Here is a 23,636-nt window from a genome sequence, read left to right as displayed (position 1 = left end):
ACAGAGAAGAGAACAAGAAGGAAATAGTGTGTTCAGCAGAAAAGTATTGACCAGGCTGTAACAGGCTAGTTTTATTTTATATAGGTGACCCAAACTAGCATTTGTGTTAAAGGAAAGCACTCTTAATATGGATTAGATATAATTAGAAAGATAAAAAGAACTGAAAAACTGCTTAGTCAAAATAGCCATAAATCTAAGGTTTATTACATTTTATTACTGAAAATTTTCAAGACTAAACTTATATAGCTGAAGCCCTTTGAGGGTAGTTTTTTTAAGAAGCCATTTTGCCAACTTTAAATTTATTGGTAACTAGTACAAGACAATATAGAAGAACCATTTACAAATCATCAAAACCTCAAGTGTGTTATCCTGGTCTGTCTTATGTCTGTGGCACTATTTTAGTGAGCAGGCAAGTTCAACTACCCTTTAGTGAATTTGGAAGAAGACACAGTTCCCAGCACATCTTCACTATTCTTTCTCCTCTATTGCACTCTGGACTCCTACCTCTGTGCCTAAAATAAACATAAATTCAAACAGAAAAAACAAATCTAATAAAAACAGCCAGAGATCATAGCTGACAACTATTTAAATGACAGTCCTATGGAAGAGTCTATACAACTCAAGAAAATCTATGGGTACTTACCAGATACATTTGGCTCCAGATTTCAGTGGCGGCAGGTTAATGGAGAAGGGAAAAGGGAAATAGGTGGATTTGTAGGTATTACACAATGTCTGAATCTGTGCTGGTCATACAATACTAAGAAACGCTCACAGAATCAATGGAAAAATGATAGCCAAGGCTACCAACCTAGTAATATAAATACAAAATTCTTACTACACCCACCAAAAGTTGTCAGTAAAGAAAATGACTTTGTGCCCAAGGGCCCTATTTGATAAAGCTAAATCCTTTATCATTTTACCCTCCCATGCTTATGCAACAGGGCCCTTTCTTCCTTGCTTGCCTTTTACATCCTACTTACTTTAAATTTGCAACTTGCAGTGCTGCCAATATTCTGTGTATCTTACAGACTGTTTATCCTAAAGTGCTCTTCCTACAGTGCAGTTCATCAGGACCCTACCATAGTTTGCTAGTAATAAAAATCAGTTTGGAACCACACGGCTCTGAGTTATATGAAAAGCTGATATTCTTTTAATTTATCAACTGGTTGCAAAACTAAAATTATATTTAGTTTTACAGTCATTTTGCTTCCCACATGCATACAGTATCACGGTTTGGGGGAAAAAACATGGAATTATATCCCTGGTCAGAGCCCACTAGCTTCAAATGCTTTAGGTATCTTATTTGATAGCATGCTTTAATGAATAATGATCCTAAAAAGTTATTTAGCAATAGGAAAAGAGATGTGTTTGACTTTTGCTAATGAGTCTGGCATACTTAAGACATTAAACTTTTAAGAAAAGCTCTGTACCAAACTGAATCTGCCATCCAAATCTGCTTTGAAAAAGGAATTAAAGCAATAGCTTTCACAAAATTTTAAAAGGTAAATTAAATTACATTAAGCCAAGGTTGTCCTTTAAATTCAAATCCCTGTTGCTGAGTATGATGCATGATTAACAGGCATTACAATTAAAGGAAAATATAAGCAAATGTCAACACCTTAATACAGCATTAAAAAAAAAGAAAAAGCAAACGGAAAAAAAAAAAAAAATAGGCAGTGGAAACCTGAGTAAAAAGAAGCCAGGAAGCAGCTGAAAAAGAGACCGGTTCACTGTGAGAAATGTAAACCTCTCAGACAGTGCTACGGCCCCGAATCCAACAGCTCAGGAACAAGGCCAATTATTGCAAAATATTAAACATATATGGTGAAGCTGCAAACTTTTCAAAAGAGTCATAAGAATGAAAGCAGCTACATAGAAAACAGCCAGGGCCTCATAAAATCTTTGCTATAATCACTACCTGCTGAAATAGGTTTCTTTATAAGCATACCTAGTTCCTTATATGTAGTATACTTTAGAGTCTCCAAGCTGTAAATTTTATGATATAGGGTTAAGATAACAAATCCTTATTATTGCAACTGGCAAGTAACCAGATCTTTTGAAACTCAGTTCTTGATAGTAAGTCACTCTTGCAAACCAATTCTCTGATATTCCCACCTTTCTGAACTAGAAACGATTCAGTCAGACAGACACAGAATCATGGAATTTTAGGGTACACAGAGGCTTCAACAGACAATACATTAAAACTCCCTTATTTGGAAAATTAGTATATTGAAACCCAGAGGCTTTAAGTGATACACCTAAAACCAGTTAAAAATAACTAAGGGCTCTCTTACCCTCTGAGATGACGTGGAGGGACCTAGAGAATATATTATGCTAAGCAAAATAAGCCAGTCAGAAAGACAAGTACCACATGATCACATTTATTTGTGGAATATAATGAACAAATAAGCTGCTGAACAAAATAGATCCAGAGATATGGAAGTAGGGAAGAGATCGACACACCTGAGGGAAAGAGGAATGGGGTGGGGAACGGAAGAGATAAACCAAAGAACTTATATGCATAACCAGTGGACACAAGACAACAGTGCGGTGAAGGGGGCGAGCACAGGAGCAGGGAGGAAGATGTCAATGGGGGAAAAAAGAGGGACATCTGTAATACTCTCAACAATAAAGATAAATAATGAATAAATAAGGGCTGCCTGGATATGACTTTTATTTTGTTTTCTTTGATGTCATACACTACTACCACTGTCCAAAAAGCCTTATGTAGCCAGGATTTTTTCTGCTTCTGTTGACAGAGATTGATTCTACCTTGATTTGAATGACCATGGTTGTTTCACATTCATAACAAAAGATTTGTATATTCATTCCCCAGCAGTAATGTCAGTACTGATTTCAATTTAGTTCCCATAACAGGCTGGAGGTTTATTGTTAAGGAGACCAATAACTATTGTGGTCCTCTGGCACACACGTGGATAAAAGACCAAAGCATTTTATCCTTTCTCTCTTTTTCCAAAAGGGAAAATAAGAGAAAATCCTATAATTTACTGCCCATAACCTACCTGGTCAAGAACATTTGATTCAACTGGGTTGTTAATTTATGGCAAACATTTCCTTAAAGTTATATACAAACATTTAAAAATTATTTATTTGTGCCTCAGTGAAGAAAAATTGTTCCAAATCTATCAATGCTTTCATTATTTGGTTGAATAATTAGTTTCACTCTTTCAGGCAATAAAAGAAAACAATATGCTTAACGCAATGTTGTTTGAAGAAAAAAATGTAAGATGTGACAGTTTCTAATTTTAATTGGATAGGGATAGTAGAATGTAGGGAAATATAAAGAAAAAAATAAGAAAAAGAAATTCAGGAAGCCTGATGTTTACATATAAAAATGTAAATAACTGAGACAGCAACTGCTATAAATCTGTGAAATAAAAAAACAGAAACAAAAAACTGCCTGTCCCATTTCCCAGTGCATTTTACTTTTCTAACTATTCAGAGATATTTTCTCTGGGTCTGTATTATCCAGATACAATCTAACTTAATCATTGTTTTATTCTTCTCACCATAACTAGCATTAGAAAAAGCTCCCTAATTAAAATATGACTGATGATAAACATATGCTATCTGTCATACACATATTTTGGCCTTCCATTAGGAATGTAATTTTCCGTTATTTTCCATATATAAGTGGGAATATTTTTTTCAAGCATGTACTTGTACAAGTACACTTGGTCCTAAGGAACTACGTTAATTAGTCACACACAAGGTACTTGAATGGGGAACATGAAGGTAAATTTCATTTTTTATTATCATGGCATTAGCTATAATCGTATTATTATCTTCAGAGAAAAAAATCAGGAGAAAAACATTATGCAAAGTTAGTCACTGACTGAGTTTCTAGGAAAACTCAAAAAACAACTTCTATAAGAATAAAACATGTACTAAAGCAGTGTCACAACCAGTGTTTCTATGTATAATGAACAACTTTTGATGCCCTTCAAAATTATAGCATATAATTTTACATTATAAGTGAACTATATTTAACTTCAGGAAAACATGAAACTAAAGAGCCATACTGAAGACAGAGGGCAAATTCTAAGTTGGCTGAAAGGACCAGTGCTTGTACTCAAAATCCTTTAGAAGAATATGTCACACATAAAATTGAGGGCCAGTAACACACAAAAAAGGAAGAACCTACATACTAAGTACAAGACAACTCCTAGAAGCAACAGATTAAGGACTCCACAGATGATTAAGTAAGATGCATATCTTACCAAGGGAAGTTGGTAAGTCACAATGACCACTGAAGACTGCATAAGTGGTAAGAAACAAGAACACTTCTCATCTGATTGCCCAGTGCAGAAGTCTTCCTTCTGAAACTGTGGTACCCTTTAAGAGTTCTACGCAATGTCAAGAGCAAGAAACTGCCTACCAAGAAACTGTTGGAGGAATATGTGGCCTTAGTGAGTCATGCTGACATAGTCTGAAAGTCTCCAATGGTAACAAGCAGTTTAAAAGGCTCCAAAGAAACCAATAAAAATTCTACTTCAACACCTAGAGTTATGAAAGGCTGAAAAGCAAAATACTTTATTAAATATCTAGGGCAGAAGAATATATCTAGGTGGGAAGCACAGAGAGAAATTAGTTTAGTAAAATAAGATAGTTTTGTACACTGAGATCAATTGTTTTCATTGAATGCTTGAAGAAAATTTGAAAGGGGCAAAAAAAAAAATAATCTTTTGAATTTTAATATATTTGATATATATATAGTATTAGATTGTATTTAGTTTTAAAATACCTTTCACTAAACTGAAAAACAAAACACAAACACAGATGTGTTAAGAACATCATTCATTTTAAAGGCATTCATACTGATACTGAGACAAAAAATTTTCACTAGGCTAGAGTTCTCAATCAAATTTAGGTTCAGGAAACATTTTGACTTGCCTTGCCTCTCTTTTGTTGTTACCATTGGTGGATTAGTAGGCTGCAAAGAAGGCTTCAACTACAATGGCAGTGAGCACCAGGAAGCTGTTCATCATACTGCTTAGCCTGGCCCAACCTTATTATGTCTCCCAACCCTTTAGCATATAAACCTGACATTGTGGTATTTGCTAGCAGGTGCTAAGATTTGCCTACTCTTTTAATATCACTGGTTTGCATATTTATATGTATGCACATATCTGAGACCCTTCATAGACTGAGTGCGGCAGTATCTTAACAGTAAGATTGAAATAAGGCAGGTGAAAAAAAAGCAATATTCGAGCACTAAGAATTAATGACAGAAATACTACTCACCTGTCTGCTGTGCAGGCTGTAGCAGTGGTTGTTGGTTTAGATGTGAACTGTAATGGATAGAAGGAACTGGGCGATACTGAGGTTGACTGGAGTGATAGTGGCCTGGAGCACAATAACAGGCTGGCATCTAGAAAAAGTATTGAGGTAAAAATCAATTTTACCTACAATAACTTTTTTTTTTTTTTTCTGTGATGCACATCAGAGTGTAATGAGTAATAATTCTTTCCAACACCAATCATCTAAAAACTGATTTTCTTAGCTTTAACTACAAAATTAAAAAAAAAAAAAGCAAACACACAGTATAAAACACCTACCAATATGCCCACCAATCAAATTTAGTAGATTTTAATTTCTTGGCCATATTTGATCCAGATTTTCCTTTCTCTTTTACAAAATCAAACACTACTGAAATAGCTGAAGGATCACTCCAACATTGCCTTGCTCCACAAAAAACCCATTGTATTATTCCTACAAGTGTTTTTAAATGTTTAATGGCAATCATTATATAAGACACTTTATCCATTCCCACATTAATACAGTTGTACTGTCCCCATTCCTTACATTTTCTAATGCAAATTAGAACACCAATATACAAATTTTATTTATAAATTATACCTTAATAAAGGTAGAAAAGAAAGCCAGTAAGACTAGCTTGATTTAGTTTTCTTTCCAGAGCTATTTAAAAAAATTTTTCTTTTATTGATTTTAGAAAGAAAGGAAGGGAGAGGGAGAGACATAACCATCGATGAGAGAGAACATTGACTGGCCGCCTCCTGCATGCCCCCCACTGGGGATCTGGCCCACAAACTGGGCATGCGTCCTGACCAGGAATTGAACTGGTGACCTCTTGGTGCAACAGGCGACCTCTTGGTGCATGGATTGGTGCTCAACCACTAAGCCACACTGGCTGGACTCCAGTGCTATTTATATCAGACTTGATTTTCTCTGAAAATAATCTCATCTATTTTGGGGTGAAGAATAATCCAGTGATGTAGAAGTATGTGGTAGTAAATGCTATTTGATTCAACGGCTCTCTCAGACTTCGCTCTTCCTGATTGAGTTACTGCTAAAAGACAGAGATCTGTGGAGAGCTTAAAGAGTGCCCATTTCTTTTTATTAAATCTTCACCTTAGGATATTTTCCCATCTATTCTCAGATAGAGTGGGAGGAGGGAGGAAAGAGAAAGAGAAGGAGAAAGAGACATCCTAGGAACATGCCCCTGACCGCAGTCGAACCCGTGATTCCCTGGTCCACAGGCTGAAGCTCTAACTGCTGTAGCAAACTGGCTAGGGCAAGAGTGCCCATTTCTTTAGGAAACCAGCCAAGTAGAGAATTTCCAGATCAGCTAAAAGCCAAGAACACCCCATATTTCCTGTAATATTCTTCACTCTTTTATTTTTATATAATTTTTATATATTTTTTTCTTAACGTATGATAGTGTATTTATTTATTTATCTATCCTCACCTGAGGACATTTTTGCATTTATCTTGAGATAGAGTGGGAGGAAGAGAGAGAGAAAGAGAGAGAGAGAAACATCGATGTGAGAGAGACACATCGAGTGGTCACCACCCACGCAACCAATGTACGTGCCCTTAGCGGAAACCGAACCGGGGCCTCTCTGGTTCGCAGGCTGATACTCTGACCTCTGAGCCAAACCAGCCAGGGTGAGTCTTTTAAACATTAGATACAAAACAGAGGTGATTCATTAGTATTTCTTAGAGATATCAGCAATCAATAGATACATCTTGATTTAAGATCTTATCCATTATTATACTTTTCTGTATGTGTGTAAGAATATAAACAATATTATCTTTTTTTTTATCCTCACCCAAGGATATTTTTCTATTTCCTGTTCAGGTAGAGTGGGAAGGAGAGAGAGGAAGAGAGAGAGAGAGAAACATCGACGTGAAAGGGACACATTGAGTGGCTGCCACCCGCACGACAACCAGGGCCGCGGACAAACTGCAACGGAGGCACGCGCCCTTAGCGGGAACTGAACCCGGGTCTCTCCGGACCGCAGGCCAACACTCTAATCACTGAGCCAAACCGGCCAGGGCTATTATTATCTTTTTCTTAAATAAACAAAAGACATCACTGAGTATGGCAAAAATTATCACTAATTTTCTGTTTATAATGTACATACATGATATATATATATGACAACAATGGATAGAGGGTAAAAAGAATTATACTGCTAACGTGACTAGGACATAGTACTTGCAGTTTCAGATAAACATGAGGCAGATTGTGATAAGCTAAAAATATATATAGTAGTCCCTAAAGAAACTACACAAAAACAAGATTCAAAGGGCTATAGATAAAGAAAAAAGCAAAAGAAGAAATACAATGAGACACTAAAAGCCCTGGCTGGTGTGGCTCAGTGGGTTGGAGTGTTGTCCCTTACACGGAAGGGTGGTGGGTTTGATTCCCAGTCAGGGTGTGTGTGGGAGGCAATCAATAGATGTTTCTCTCTGACATCAAAGTTTCTCTCTTAAATCAGTAAAACGCATATCCTCAGGTGAGAAAAAAAAGGAAACACTAAAAGGGTTCAAATAATACAAAAAGCAGAAAAAGTAGACAGAAATAAAATACAGCTAGGACAAATGGAAAACAAATAGCAATGTAGCATACCTGCATCTAACTATATCAATACCTACATAAAAGAATAAAGAACTAGACACTCTATTCATACTGGGTAAAACAGCAAAAAAACCCCAACTGTATTGTATGTAAAAGACATTTTAAGTACAAAGGTTGCAAATAAGAGACTGAAAAAACCATGCCATTTAAATGCTAATAAAATGAATGCTGAAGTCACTATATTAAAGCCAGATAAAACAGGTTTCAAGACAAAGAATAGTACTAAAAGCAGAAAACCATTTCATAATGATATGAGTCAATATAGTAGAAAGTTATAATAAATAGGAATTGCTTAATATAGATTCAAATACTATAAAAAGACTGATAAAATTTCAGGGAGAAGTAGATAAACCCACCATCATTTTTTGTTGTTCCAATTTTTATTAATTTATTTTTGTTCTGTATTTTTTTCCTTTTTCCCCCCTAGATACCCTCCACCCAATCCCCCCTCCAGCATTGTTGTCTATGTCCATTGGTTATGCATACATGCATGTTAGTTCTTTGGTTTATCTTATCCCCCTACCCCTACCCCCCTCCTCTGAAGTTTGTCAGTCTGAACTGTACTCCTTTCTATGTCTCTGGGTCTGCTTTGTTCATCAGCTTATTATGTTCACTATATTCCACAAATAAGTGAGATCATGTGGTATTTGTCTTTCTCTGATTGGCTTATTTCGCTTAGCATAATGCTCTCCAGGTCCCTCCATGTTGTCTCAAAGGATAAGAGATCTTTTTTTCTTACAGCTGCATAGTGTCCCATTGTGTGCTGCAATGAACACAGGGGTAAATATAAGGGGCTAATTTCCAAAATACATAGAGTACTCATACAGCTCAACAAAAGGAAGACAAAGAACCCAATTAAAAAATGGGCAGAGGACCTAAATAGATATATCTCCAAACAGAACATACAAATGGTCAAGAGGCATATGAAAAAATGTTCAATGTCACTAATTATCAGAGAGATGCAAATTAAAATAATGAGGTATTACCTCACACCTGTCAGAATGGCCACCATCAATAAATCATCAAACAATTGCTGGCGAGAGTGTGGAGAAAAGGGGACTCTAGTACACTGCTGGTAGGAATGCAAACTAGTGCAGCCACTATGGAAAACACTATGGCGTTACCTCAAAAAATTAAAAATAGAATTGTCATTTGATCCAGTGATCCCACTTCTAGGAATATATCCTAAGAAGCCTGAAACAGCAATCAGAAAGAATATATGTAACCCTATGTTTACAGCAGCACTATTTATAATTGCTAAGATATGGAAACAGCCTAGCAGCAGATGAGTGGATAAAAAAGCTGTGGTACATATACACAATGGAATACTGTGCAGCTGTAAGAAAGAAAGATCTCTTACCCTTTGAGACGAAATGGAAGGACCTGGAGAGTATTTTATGCTAAATGAAATAAGCTAGACAGAGACAGACAAATATCACATGATCTCACTTATTTGTGGAATATAGTGTACATAATAAGCTGATGAACAAAATAGATCCAGAGACATAGAAGTAGGGTTCAGACTGACAAACCTCAGAGGAGGGGTGTAAGGGAGAGGATGAGATAGACCAAATAACTTATATGCATGTATGCATAACCAATAGACAAGACAAGGGGGGGGGGGGTAAGAAGGAGGGTGTCTGCAGGGGGAAAAAGGAGAAACATCTATAATACAAATTTATTAAATAATTAAAAAAAAAAGATACCTGCCCTGGCCGGTTTGGCTCAGCGGTTAGAGCGTCGGCCTGCGGTCCAGAGAGACCCGGGTTCGGTTCCCGCTAAGGGCATGTACCTCGGTTGCAGTTTGTCCCCGGCCCTGGTTGGTCGTGTGGGTGGCAGCTACTTGATGTGTCCCTTTCATGTTGATGTTTCTCTCTCTCTCTCTCTCTCTCTCTCTCTCTCTCTCCCTCTCCCTCCCACTCTATGTGTACAAAAAATGGAAAAATGTCCTCGGGTGAGGATAAAAAAAAAAAAAAAAAGATACCTTGAAGAAAAAACAAAACAAAATAGTCACAAGGATGTAAAGTATAGTATAGGGAATATAGTCAATAACATTGTAATAACTGTATATGGTGCCAGCTGGGTACTGGAGGGGGGATCACTTTGTAAATTATATAAACAATCACTATGTTTGTATACCTGAAACTAATATAATACTGAATGTCAACTTTAATTGAAAAACACAATCTCCTTCTCCTTTAGAATATTTAAAAACATTAACTACTTAGGGGTTATATTTAATAAAATATGTGTAATACCTGTATAATGAAAACTACAAAATACTGTTGAGACAGTGTATGGAGTCATCTTAGAAGACTGTCCCCATCCCTGAACCACCTTTCTACTTAGAGATGATGGCCATCTTCTAAGGTGACTTGTCAGCAAGTTTATCAGGTCCCCTTGGTAATGAAGATCATCTGTTGCCAACCACTCAAGAAAATCATGTTACACAATGTTGGAGATGTAGATTCGTGGAAGAAGCTTATGGAGAAGGAAGACGAGGGGCTATTCAACCGCCTAGGCATTGGTAGTTTAGTTCCGTATCAGATGGTATCTTTCTTCTTGGTCCATAGAGAAAGAAAGCCTTCCTTGTTGCTGGCACACTGGTTCTGGGCACCCTAACTCAGCTGTGCAGCTACACACAGATCATATGGGACACTAGGTGTTTTCCATCCAGGGAACTTGGCAGTTGGAGCAGAGCTCACAGAGGAAGTGTGTTTAGGATTATTGCGACTCAGGGATGCTGTTCTTGAATGGAAGATCCGGGACACTGTGCCAGCAAACTGTGACAGAGAAGTCTTCCCATCATATGCTTTAAGCCTTCTCTAAAACAGCAGTGAGGTTCTAACTCTACGTCTTCTACCCTGAAGGTCATACACTCTTTCTCACTCAGTCTTATCTCTAAAATAGGAAATAAGGTACTGCTCTTAGGTCAACTTCTACTCAGAACATAATATATTCTGGGCTCTAGAATCAGAGATAAGTAAATTCAAATCACTACTATGCTTACGCCACATTCTATTTCTGATGCTGGAGTGCTAACTCAATTTCTCTGAGTCTTCCTTGTCTCCGCAGCAGCTTTGGTAGAGCCATAACTTGGAGGGGAGTTAGGAAGGGAAAAGGAACTGTAGATAAAAAGTCCCTTCTGTATTCCTTGTCATTCGTAGTAGGTGCCGAATAAACGCTAACTCTAAATAAAAAAAATACTGTTGAAAACAATGAAGGAAGATCTAAGTACATGGAGAGAGATAACATGTTCCTGTACTGGAAAATTCAATAGTGTTAAGATGTTAACTCTCCCTAAACTGATCTATCTCTTCTTGAAATGCATTTTATTTTTATAGTGCACCCACTTTATTGCGCTCCTCCTAATTGGATTATAAAACAGGCCACTGAGAGTCAAAAGGAAGCGCCAAGAGGACATAGTTTACTCACTTGTCATGTGGTTGTCTAGCATACACTTGAAAATTTCCAGAGAAAAGAAAATTATGGCAAGTTTCACTTATACATTTCCACAAATTCTTTCCCCATGAAATAAAAAATAAACACTCTAATGTTAAAACTGATCTTAAATGAGAAGCTTCCATGGTGGAGAAAGATGAAAAAGGGACATACCTGTGGTGAGGGCTGCTGAATATATCCCTGCTGCTGGAGCACAGGCTGGCTGACAGGATGACCAGAAGCAGAATAACCAGCAGTAGGTACTGGCTGCCCAGGTGGTAGAGGAGGAGGGGGAGGGGGGGGAGGGGGAGGAGGGGGAGGTGGTGGTGGCGGTAGTGGTGGTGGAGGAGCTGCTGTCATGATATAACCAGACTGCTGTGGGGACTGAAGAACAACAGTAGACTGGAACATGGTAGCATGAGGGTCAGAACCATCTGCAGATGGCTGGCGGGCAAGACTCATGTGGCTAAACTGAGACCCAAGGTTGTCCTAATAAAAAGGAAAAAGTTGAATCAGTACACCTTCCATATACAGACCAAACTGATTAAAGAAAAATACTTCCTGTATTTTAAGATAAGTAGCAGTAGTGTATATTATGGAAATCATGTATCTATAACAGTCATGATTTAATAAAAGAACTGCTTCAAGAAACTTAAAACTCTAAGGCAGGAAGGTAGGAATATTGTAATGCTGTCGTTACAAATTACTTGTAATGGAAATGCATAGCACGCAGAAGAGTAGGGTATAACAACATTTCAAACACAAAAAGTGAAAAAAACTCTTATTTAAATGAAGATTAAAAGCACATTAGGATGTGAAAGTAAAACTGAAAGGAGTTCAAACCCCAGGTAACTAGCATGGTATAGTACTAATTATTCTGCACTTTAAATCATCACCCCTCTTCCTAGAAGGCAAGATCCACTAAGCATTTTTGTATCTCCTATCATACCTAACAGATATTCTAGAAGTTAAATAAAATTAAAATCTATCCATCCTTTTCTTCTCATTAATCTCTCAAAAATAATTTAGAATAAATTCTATTCTTCCCTATTGTGTTTCAGTTTGGTCCTTAAGTCACATGTCAGACAAATATAATCCAAATGACAGTTTCCTACTGCTTTTGCTACTGGGTGAGCAGGCAATGGTGCCCATCCAAGATAGGGTTATGATTTATGTTACCTGACATATGTTTCTCTGGTTCAACAACACCATAAAGACCAGTTCTGACTATTCTAGAGAAATATCACTGGAATCAAAATAACAGGATTAAAATGGCATTTTCCTGTTCCCAAGGAGTCGCAGACTGGCAACAATATACAGTATACCACATTTAGCTAAGAGGAAAAGCGTAAAAAAAAAGTTACTTAAAGTATTGTGGCAATGGAGTTGTCAGATCAAAGTTGACATGTCTGCAATTTCTATAGTCTACTGGTTTTGCAAAGTAAATGAAGGCTATAGCGAAGATAAGGAATTGAAAAGGGGAATCTGATTTAATCTGAAAATATATAGTTTTACTCCTCCCAAAATGGCTTCTCTGTTCTCCTAACTCAATGCATAGTTTCAAAAGGGAAAAATATACCTAAATATACTAGTTGTAATTACAAAGTAATATGGCCAATATTTTAAAAAGAGATACCATAACTGTACACCACCAATACAGTCACCATGGCAAAAAGTGAATTTTGTCATTCTACAGATCTGCCCTTCTAAAAAACATTTTTGAGGCTTTTATTCTATTCTTTTTAATGTTGTCTTTCTCAATGCTGGCAAAATTTCACTCTTTCAGACTGGAAGTGATTTTTGAAAATCATTCAGAGCCAAGACTGGTAAATAAAGTTGCCCCCAGGTCAAAACAAAACTACCCCAAATAAAACAAACATTTCTAAAAAGTGTAGAGTGATTTTAAGATATACCTAGTAACTTAACTTGGAAAGCAACTTCAAAATGTGATGGCTATGCAGCCTATGAAATAACAACATTACTGGGAAAAGAATGTAGGCTATCAGGGAGACTCATTTTAAGGGAAGGAAATTAATATTTATTGACTATTTCACGTTAGGCACTATATATTGCTGTCTCACACAGTTACTAATTATAGAAGGTCACACACAAAGCACATGGCAGTGGTATGCCTCAGCTCTTACGGAGCGATATAACTTGGGGCATACTTTGTATTAAAGGAGGTCCCATTACTTTATAGTCACAGATAAAATATCAGAGACCTTTCTTAGAAATTTACTTAGGAGGATGTCTCCTGTAGTTATAAGCTTCAATTCACCCTAGTGAACTGGTACTAAGTCTACTAGGCCTGTGGCATTGGGGAAAGAATAGAAAGCCTAAACCCAGGTGAAAGCTGCCACCCCAGGATTGCAGAGCACTACACTGAGCTCAATAAGAAAAGTAGTTAAAACATGTTAGAACGAGAATAGTCAACATAAAAATTATTTGATTATGAAAGACAGAAAAAGATTGGGGTTTAAACAATCACTGTGATAAGCCAATATAACAAATATTTTATGGAAGATAATTAATTTATTTCTAATATAGGTTAGAAACACTTTTCAGTATATATGTATCCCTGACTTTAAAATAATTACAAAAGATCATATCACTTTAATCCCATTCACGAGCCTTCATCACACATCCACCCACAGAAACCACACAGGAGGTGAACAGAGATATAGTACCACGGAGTATTGCTGGGTGGGTGAGACTGGCAGGAGCGGGGATGGGTAAGGGACTGTAGAGTACTGAACAGGCTGTGAAGAGGACTGCAGAGGACAAACAGGCTAAGGAACAACAGGTTGGCAAACAATGTTAATGTCAGAATAAAATATTAGAAATGCATAAAACAGAAAGTTACACTTTTTTGGCAATAGTTTAAACTACACTTATACAGTCATCTTCAACTCAACAGTGTAGGAAACATCAAAACAAGGCTAAACAAAGAAACTCTACATAGTAAAATTCTTGAGAATATACCTATGCTTAAATTTATACACAATAGAAAGTTAACTGAAATTCACTGAAACAAGTAATTCAAATCCTATTATATAACCAAGACCCCTGGTTTAAGTCGGTAAAAGCAAAGACACTTATCCTTCCTTCCTGATTTGATGGCAAAGGGCTGCTCTGTTTAGTTATATTAATGCTAAAATAAAACTTCACTTACTTTGTTATCAGACAGTAGTAACTTACATAATATCTATGCCAATCACCCTCTTTATTTGATATGGCATGATGAGGTACTCTTTTGGGACTAAAGTGACTAAATTTTAGCAATTTTTAAAGAAAACTATTGAAGATACTATTAAGAACAAAAGCCTAAAGAAACAACACACATACAGGCACATGCAGACATATACAGAAAATAAACATATTTTTATATACAGAAGATAAATATATTTTTCTTATAACTGAAAATTTTTATTAAAAGCTGAAAAACCAGTTCTTGAAATTTTTCCACTAACGGAATACTCTTGCACTCGAAGAAAAAAGTTTCCCAAGGGCACTCAAAAAACAGGTGTTTTTTTTTTCATTCATCTTCAGATAGAGCAGGAGGGAGAGAGAGAGAGAGAGAAACAGTGACGTGAGAGAGACACATTAAGTGGTTGCCACCCACACAACCCCATCTGGGGCTGGGGACAAACTGCAACTGAGGTACTTGCCCTTAGCGAGGACCGAACCCGGGTTTCTCTGGACCGCGGGCCGACGCTCTAACCGCTGAGCCAAACCAGCCAGGGCCAGGTGTTTTAAAAAATAAAAAAGATTTTAACAATTTCTAAATCTATGGAATATAACTGACCACCTATAAACTAACACTAACATCTGATTCAGCTTTCCAATCTTTTATTTACATAGTTTATTACAAAGGGGGTAATAAACACATTGGCTTAAAGATGATCATAATTCATTTTATAGGTAGCAAGCAGACTAAGGTGAGTGAAGTGACCTGTAGACAGTTGTATAAGCAAGCACTGGAGGAACCCATGTAATTTTATCTAATAAAAACTCTTACTTTTGGTCAAAATGTATATATATGAATCTCCCTCTGGAATATTTCCAAAAAGAATACTTCAAAATTGCAAAATAAACTAACTGAATAAGACTACCCAGGGAATAATCTAAATAAGAAAATCTTATACCAACTAAGATGTATAAACAATGAGTTGCCTTTTTACCACAAAGTCAACTCAATAGTTTCTAAAAATACCAAAGGCTTATATTAGCTTAGAACCCCACAAAAAAATCTAGAACTAAAGTAAAAGTACGAAAAAAGGTAAAACCTGAAAGATCTATCAAGTAGCCACTGGTTCTTCACTCATTTCTCATCCAGAAATTAGCAAGCTTCCTAATGGATGACAGCACCTATTACACTAAATGAGATGTAGTAGTTTTAGAACTTCCAAGCATAACTTATTCAATGTGTTATGAAGGCAGACAACCAACCATTAAGACATAACTTTCTTCCAGACAACCTGATCTACTATGTAGGTGTTAGAAGAAACGAAAGCTTTAGTCTGCTATGGAAAAAAAGAATAGTATTATGAGCACCATGAGTATGAATTAATGTCTGCCATGGCATCAAGTGGTAAAAAGAAAAATGTGGGCTAAGAAGATTGGCTGATCAAAGTAAAATTTTGATACGACTTAGAAAAGAAAAAGCCTGAGAACTTCCTTTTGCTACTTAAATTGCAACTGGCTGGCTGCAAAACAACACCCACTTAAAGTGATTGGTTTCAAGAAATGTAGCCCATCTGCAGGCTTTGGAAATCACAGCATTCTTTTGTTTGGTTATTAGAAATTTTGTGGATGGATTACCTCACTGTGCAAAAGATAGTTACTGAGTATTATTTGTTCATCAATTCTCTATTTTTGTAACTGATGATGAAATTACCAAAATCATGTGAAGCAATGCCAGGAAAAAAAGAGCTATGGGGTTTGATAAATACCCCAAGATTTCAAATGACAGTCCATTACAGCATTTATTTCTAAACTAAAACTGTCTACACCTTCACTTAGAATCGTCTCATAACTAAATCAGTTACTTCTAAGAGATATATAACCATAGATAAATCCTTAGAATTTTTTTTTTTTTTTATCCTCACCTGAAGACATTTTTCTATGTTTTGTTCAGGTAGAGTGGGAGGGGGAGAGAGGAAGAGAGAGAGAAACATCGATGTGAAAGGGACACATCGAGTGGCTGCCACCCGCACGACCAACCAGGGCCGGGGACAAACTGCAACCGAGGTACATGCCCCTAACGGGAACCGAATCTGGGTCTCTTGGGACCGCAGGCCGACGCTCTAACCTCTGAGCCAAACCGGCCAGGGCTCCTTAGAATTTTTTGAAGCTACTAGACTAACATTATTTTCACTGAATGAAATGAAATAAAAATCGTCCTATAAAGCTCCTAGTGAAATACACAGTGATGCATAAATAACCCAGGATAGCAAAATGCAAGAAAAACACGACCAAGTTGAATGAAGCCAAGGCAGAGAATAGGGATGAAGTTTTATGTAGTCTAATAATATAACTGAGTGTATGTAATCAAAAGTGCTTGGGAAATGAGAATGAGAGTCTTTGGAAATAGTTTTAGGCAATTTCCTCTACATATGTGAATTCATATTTATAGTTTTAGAAATGCAACAAAAACCTTAATGTCCATTTACTTTAGATAAACTGCCTTGCCCAGTATTAGGAGTGCTAATTGTCAGAGGAACAATTATTTTCATGCCCTTCAAAATATCTGATAACTTTATCAAACTGCTCGTACATTCTTTATCCCTGCAATACAAATGCTGTAACTTATGAGCAAAACTAATACAATTTCTCCAGCTGAAGTTTATCACCATACTTCTTTCACAAGAAATTATTCTGCATTTTCTCATCAGTGGAGTTTTTAGAGGGTCTTAGAGGGAAAAAGAGGTGTAACTAACTGTACATACTGTTTTTAATATGTTACACAACCTTTAAGACAAAATGAAATAAGAATTCACACCGGTATAATCAAGTTCTGCAAGGATGAGTAACACATCTACAGGGGAAAAACCTGAATGTGAAAATCTGTGTGTAAATCCTAAACATTTAAACAAATTCAAGATATTAAGTGCTTTTGTGAATTTTTCTTTTTAACTTTTTCTTTATTTATTTTTAGACAGAGAGGGAGGAAAGGGTGAGATAGAAACATCGATGAGAGAGAACATCGACTGGCCGCCTCCTGCATGCCCCACACTGGGGACTTGGCCCACAACCTGAGCATGTGCCCTGAATGAGAATCAAACTGGTGACCTCTTGGTGCATGGGTTGATGCTCAACCACTGAGCCACACTGGTCGAGCTGCTTTTGTGAATTCTAACTTGAGATGTTTATGTCTCTAACTTTCATAGTAGGTGGGATGGAGAGCACACTGCAGAACTTGAGCAATTCAACTCAGCTTCTTCAAACTGATTTACTGAATTTTAAACAACTGACTGGGATAATAAACAACCTTAGTTTTGTTTTTATGACTCTTGTCCATTTCTTGCTGTTGTGAAATAGAAATAAAATACTCACCACAGAGGTTCATGAGATACAAAATTCGCTTTTTTCCAATATATATGCTATATTTATTACCTGAAAAGCCCTTGAAGTTAACCTCTCTTCCCACAAGTAGTGAATGGGATATCACTGGTGGAGAATATTCAAGTTCTAAGAGATACTTACGTGGGCTATCTCAATTATAATTAGTGAATTTAGTCCCAACTATGCAAAGGTGGGTGAATTTAGCATTATGTAATCGTGGATATGTGCACCTGTGAGAAAATGTGATTAGCTGCTTGTTGTTGAGGTGGTGGGGGTGGCAGAGGTGGCTGTGGAGGTCCAGGCACTTGGGTTCTGACTGGTTGTTGAGTCATAGGAGGATTATACACAACTGGACTCCCATCTGGATTTATGAAGGGCTGACCTAAAAAATTTAAAAGGATGAAAAAATTTAATTTACAATAGAATTTGAAAATAGGTCATTCTAGTAACAATTTGCAGTACACGTCTACAATCCTTATGCATAATTTTAAAGCTTCAAGCTTTTGAAAACCAAAAGATTTTCCTACATGAGGAGTCAAAGTCAGACCTTATATGAAGCTATTAACAGTCTTTATTTTTCTCCCCACTTAGAGTGAATATTCAAACGTTTGCTCAGTGTTTTACTGTAAGGGTGCTGCTCCAGAATCTACTCAAGTTATTTTCTAATACATCGCACCTTCCAAAAACCTCTGAATTCTGCATACATCTTGCTCCAGAGTTTAGTTACAAGATTATGGTGCATTAGTGCTGTAATACATTTCATTTTCAAGAACAAAATGCTTGATTTTGGGATACTGAAACATTATTAATCAGCCTCTATTAGGGAGTGGAAAATAGCTAATTTATAGGCCACAATGCATATATTTAACTAACAAAATTAAAACAATGAAAATGGTTGACAGCTTCAAATTTCAAGTGTGGATTTCATGGCAGTATCCTTACTTTGTAGCTTCTAACTTATTAAAAGTTGTAAATAACTTTTAAATTCTAAATTGTTTTCTAAAATAATCTGTTTTAATTCCAGTAAGATTTATTCATAGGTAAGAGAGAAAACTAGAAAGAACTTTAATATTGATTTTGAGGCTCATTTTTAGGGCTTACTAATTACCAGAGGGATATTTTAACTGAGTAAATTTTACTCTTTTACTACACACATTCTAAATAACATTTATTTAAAAAAAAAGCAGTATTTTTATTGTGGGAAAATAACAAACATAGATACAAAAGAAAATAAATCCCCCATAATCTTATCATTAACGATTTGGATATCTTCTTCTAAACTGTTTTTGAATGCACATCTAGATTCAAAGATTAGCATTTTTCCTCACTATATACTAGATTATTTTTTTAAAAAGAAGGGACTATGTGAAATAAACTGACTATTGACTATGATATCCATTTAGTATGGGGTTAATACAAAAGAAAATAAGAGAATTTTGAATAATAGTTTCTTACATTGCCTTCAAAACATCCTTTCTTTTAGATAAATCCCTACTTTTTAAAAACCTTATGATACATAATAATATTTGGAAGAGAAGAATCCACTGCTCCATTATTATCAAGTGGGAAAAGTCCTCCAAAGTCAAATTATTCTCATCAGTTAGTTTCCTGACAATTTGTGTTGGTTATAAATAACTAGAAACAAGTCATGCTGGACATTTGTTGATTGTTAACTTTGAAAATAAAATGGAAGGAAAGATTTAGGGTAAAAGCATGTATGAAAGTAACTTAAGGACTGTCTGAAAAAAGTTAGATGTGTTGTAACACTGCTCTCAAAAAGCAGAGAGGTCACTTTTCAACTCATTTAAAATTAAGAATACAATTCAATTTCAGATTGATTAGTTCCCCACTCTATTATTCACTACTAAATAGACTCATGTTACCAGAAATATATTAACTGATGTACTTTGAATGAAAAAGAGTAGGAAATAGTAAAATATTAAATCATCCTATTTCCCACAAAATAGGAAATTTAATAATATAAAAAACCTGAAGGCTAAGAAGATAACTGTTAATAAGCAAAAACAAAATTTGTAAAGAATCAGTTATTTATGCTAATTCAATTCTTATATAGAAACAAAGAAATCTGAAGGCAGTGAATTCATAGCCATGGTTTTTCTCTACAACAAACAAAAGTTAACACTCAGAGACCCCAACACTCTCACCTATATCTACCTTACTACTATGTTGATGTGACCATGTCAGCTAAGTTTGTAAATTTTTAAGAAAGGTTATCAAATGATGTAAGGTTGTTTTCATTATCTTACCAAACGACTGGGCTGTGTTATTTTGAAAAGAGACCCAAACTTCTTGTGATCTTTTAAAAGATCACAGTTTTTCTATAAAAGTCATTTTTTACAATGTATGTAATGAAATATATTACAATTGTATCTCTCAGAGGTTGTTTCCCTATCTGTAAATGGGGGTTTAACCTACTAAGTAGTGTTGTCATAGTGATAACTAATGTATTTAAAGCACCTTATACAGTATATGACACGTAGTAAATGCTTGATATATGCAACTTATTATCTAATTGCAAAGAATACGTTAATATTAATTCATAATGACTACCTATTTACTTGTACTAATATAATCTCCTTTAGCTTTTCCTCAGTAGTAAACAATTATCATATTCAGAAGAACAATTACTTATAGGTTCTTTCCACTTCATTCTATACCGAGTAGAGTTGTTAACTCCCACTCTACATGAAATGCATACTATTTCCCCCAGAATAAAGTTTTTATCAAATAAAACTCTTTCTAAAAATCAAAGCTTAATCAAATAAAGTTCTTTTAAAAGGTGATTATCTCATTTCCAGGAAATAAGTTGTTTTTAATTTAATTACAGTTAGGCCATTATTTGGCCTAAAAGATGATGTCATAATGAGAAAAATACTTCCTGATATAAATATATCTTTTAACATTTTCTAGCATTAAGTGTTTTTATTAAAGTGTAGGGAAAATGCTAATTACACATGAGAAATAAATAGCTGACAGCACATATACAGACATTTCATTTAACATGTATTCTTTAATTTTCAGATAACTCCTGATATCTCAACTGAAATAAACACCTTTTTTTGGGATACCAACCTGTTTGTGGGTTGATCAGAATACTGCCAGGTGGTATGCCTGCCGCTTCCAAGGGAAGCAAAAAGAAGCTAGTGCTAGGAGATGCAACTTGCCCATTTAGGCCACCATCAAAGGAAAGAGAACTATGAGTGCTGACAGTTGGATAGACGACAGGTGCGCCATGAGAAGACTGGCTGAGAGCTGTACCTGGAAGAGGCTGCTGGATGTGAGAAAGAGAGCCCGTAGATGACCCTACACTACCAGAAGACTCAGAACCTAGGGGAGGAGTAATGAAAAATATGGATTTTTTAAACCTCACATAAAAACGCAGGTTTTAAATATGTAACAATAAAATTCACATTGCATAACATGCAGTTACCGCATAAAAACATAGGCTATTTTTGATTTACTGTACAATTTTGCTTTCCCTCCCCACAAAAACAAGTTTAATAGAGCTATCTGCTCACATAAGTTGTTAGAGAAGTCATGGCCAAAACATGCAATTAGCACATTTATAATAACACCAGCCTCAGACAATCACAAAAAGCACATTCCCCAAACAACAAAGTTACATATATTTTACCTTTCAGATTAACACCTAGGAATATACAAATTATAATTTTCCCACAGGAAAAAGAATTTAGCACAGCCAAATGCCTCAAACCATTTATATCAGAAATCCCTTATCTATTAGAACACATAAAGATTAAGAGTAGTGTAGGAATGATAAATAAAATAAAATTTTCTATCAAGAGAAATAATTGTCGTCTCGTTGAAGAATTTCATTTTTAGCTCATAATCATTGTATCTTCCTATAATGTAAAGTCACCTTTCAATTTTTTATTGTATCAAGGGACAAAGATAGCATGGAAAATATCCAAGCACTTACATTAGCATCAGCTTAAAATTTATTTCTCATTGTATTTAATGAGCTAATTTTATAATTTATTTTTAATTGCTTTTGTGCCTGCAATGATTTCATTTTCTATTACACAGACACAGAAAATGTCACTGACTTTCAGTATAATGGCTAAAGGTGAATAATAAAAATAAAAAATAAAAAAAAGATTTTGATAATGTACACAGTTAATCAAGTTTTGCAAAACAGAGTTGACTCTGGGATAAAGAATTAATCTTTAATAAATAAACAGATATGAGTATACTATACAGATTTCCTCTGAGGGATAACTTCTAAATTGTGCCAAAATGACTATTGACCAGAACTATATAAAAATAATTTTTTCCTACTGAGTTAAATAATATTTTTATCTCTAAAGATAATATAGATAATAAATGAATAGTACGAATACTTAAAATGTTTTAATTTGGCACTGTCGGAATGATGTTTCTCATGACACATGAGTAGTTTTTTTCTGTTATGAAGCTTAGGTGGCCATTTTTCTAGTAAATGCATATTTGGCCTATATGCATACTTCTTATATTCATAAAACTTACCTATTTTTAGCAATATTCTATCACATATATCAAAAACAATTTAAATAGCTACAATATAAGTTAAAAATGTGACAAGTGCAATTCTCAAGCCTTGATATTTAAAGCACTGACTATAGTAAGGGATTAAAATAAATACTGTCCCCTTCAAATATACATCTCTCTTCAATTGTTATCTGTACAACATCAAATGTTTAAGCTGACCCAAATAGACTAAAGGGAGGTAGCCACTTCTGCTGATGTTCATGCTTATTTTCAAATAAAGATAAGGACCTACAAGGATCCTAAGAGAAACAAGAGCTTTTTATAAGCCAGTCCGTGACAGTGGAAAGAGAAAATGTTATGAGCCTAAATGTTATGTACTCTAAATGTGAAGAAGCTAAGAGAAAGAGGATGTTAATTAAAATTTTCACTCATTCATAATAATTACATATTATCTTCTTTAGTTTTTAAGTTCCTCAAAAACTCAGCAATTTCATTCAGTTTTGAGTGGCAAAGAAAGAACTTTATCATGAAAAAATGCAATCACTAATTGATGATATTAGCTGAAAACACAATCACTATTAAATAATCCTAGGTGAGAACAATGCCTTCCAACTATAAGCAATGAAGACTTTCCTGCCACCTCTGGGTACTCAAACAAGAGATGACATTTCATTGAACCAACATTACTAAGTTTATGTCACAATAGAAAATTCTTATTTTAACTGATATTTGTAAATCTCTCATACAGAGAATAAGTCATTATGTCAATAAACATTTTATCTCTTAAGTACTTTGGAAGTGCTCAATACACTACTGATAGGAATTTCATATTTTAGGATAATTACATAAGCCATATGACACATAAAGAGCTCAGATAACATTAGGGAAACTAATGTTTTGATTGCCCATTCTAGACAGATATTTATACCTGTTTTCGAAAGCCTGCTTATGCTTTTGCTGCTTCCAGAACTATCACCTCTTGTCAGGACTGAAATTCCACTAAAGCTGCTGGCTTTGGTTACAGCAGGCTTGAAGTTTCGGAGAGAGCTGTCTGAATCTGTGCTGCTCCAGGGTCGTGGCTCAGAGTACTTCAGTTCGTTCTCAGTGCTGCTTTGATGGCTATTTGTTGATCTCCCTGAAGCATCTTTATTAACTCTGTAATTTAGAAATAAAACTTTGAAAAGCGAATAGAGACAAAAACAAAAAGAATAAAGAA

The 23,636-nt window shown here is 35.5% G+C and overlaps 1 protein-coding gene across 14 annotated transcripts in view; it reads right to left on the bottom strand.

Moving 5' to 3' along the window:
• The window catches only part of R3HDM1 (R3H domain containing 1), a 210,546-nt gene that overhangs the window by 68,493 nt on the left and 118,417 nt on the right, over nt 1-23,636 (bottom strand). For 11 of the 14 annotated variants that reach the window (XM_036253690.1, XM_036253695.1, XM_036253689.1 and 8 more), the window contains 5 exons: nt 23,349-23,575; nt 21,005-21,259; nt 18,142-18,293; nt 11,522-11,836; nt 5,266-5,392 (listed from right to left, as the gene is read on the bottom strand). In XM_036253690.1, the coding sequence (XP_036109583.1) occupies nt 5,266-5,392; nt 11,522-11,836; nt 18,142-18,293; nt 21,005-21,259; nt 23,349-23,575 (1,076 nt within the window). The remainder of the gene's footprint in view (nt 1-5,265; nt 5,393-11,521; nt 11,837-18,141; nt 18,294-21,004; nt 21,260-23,348; nt 23,576-23,636) is intronic. The other 3 variants (XM_036253698.1, XM_036253699.1, XM_036253697.1) reach the window with 2 other exon arrangements.

Source organism: Molossus molossus, unplaced genomic scaffold (assembly GCF_014108415.1).
Source record: "Molossus molossus isolate mMolMol1 unplaced genomic scaffold, mMolMol1.p scaffold_m16_p_11, whole genome shotgun sequence".
Lineage (NCBI taxonomy): Eukaryota > Metazoa > Chordata > Mammalia > Chiroptera > Molossidae > Molossus > Molossus molossus.
This window is presented reverse-complemented; position numbering and strand designations above follow the sequence as displayed.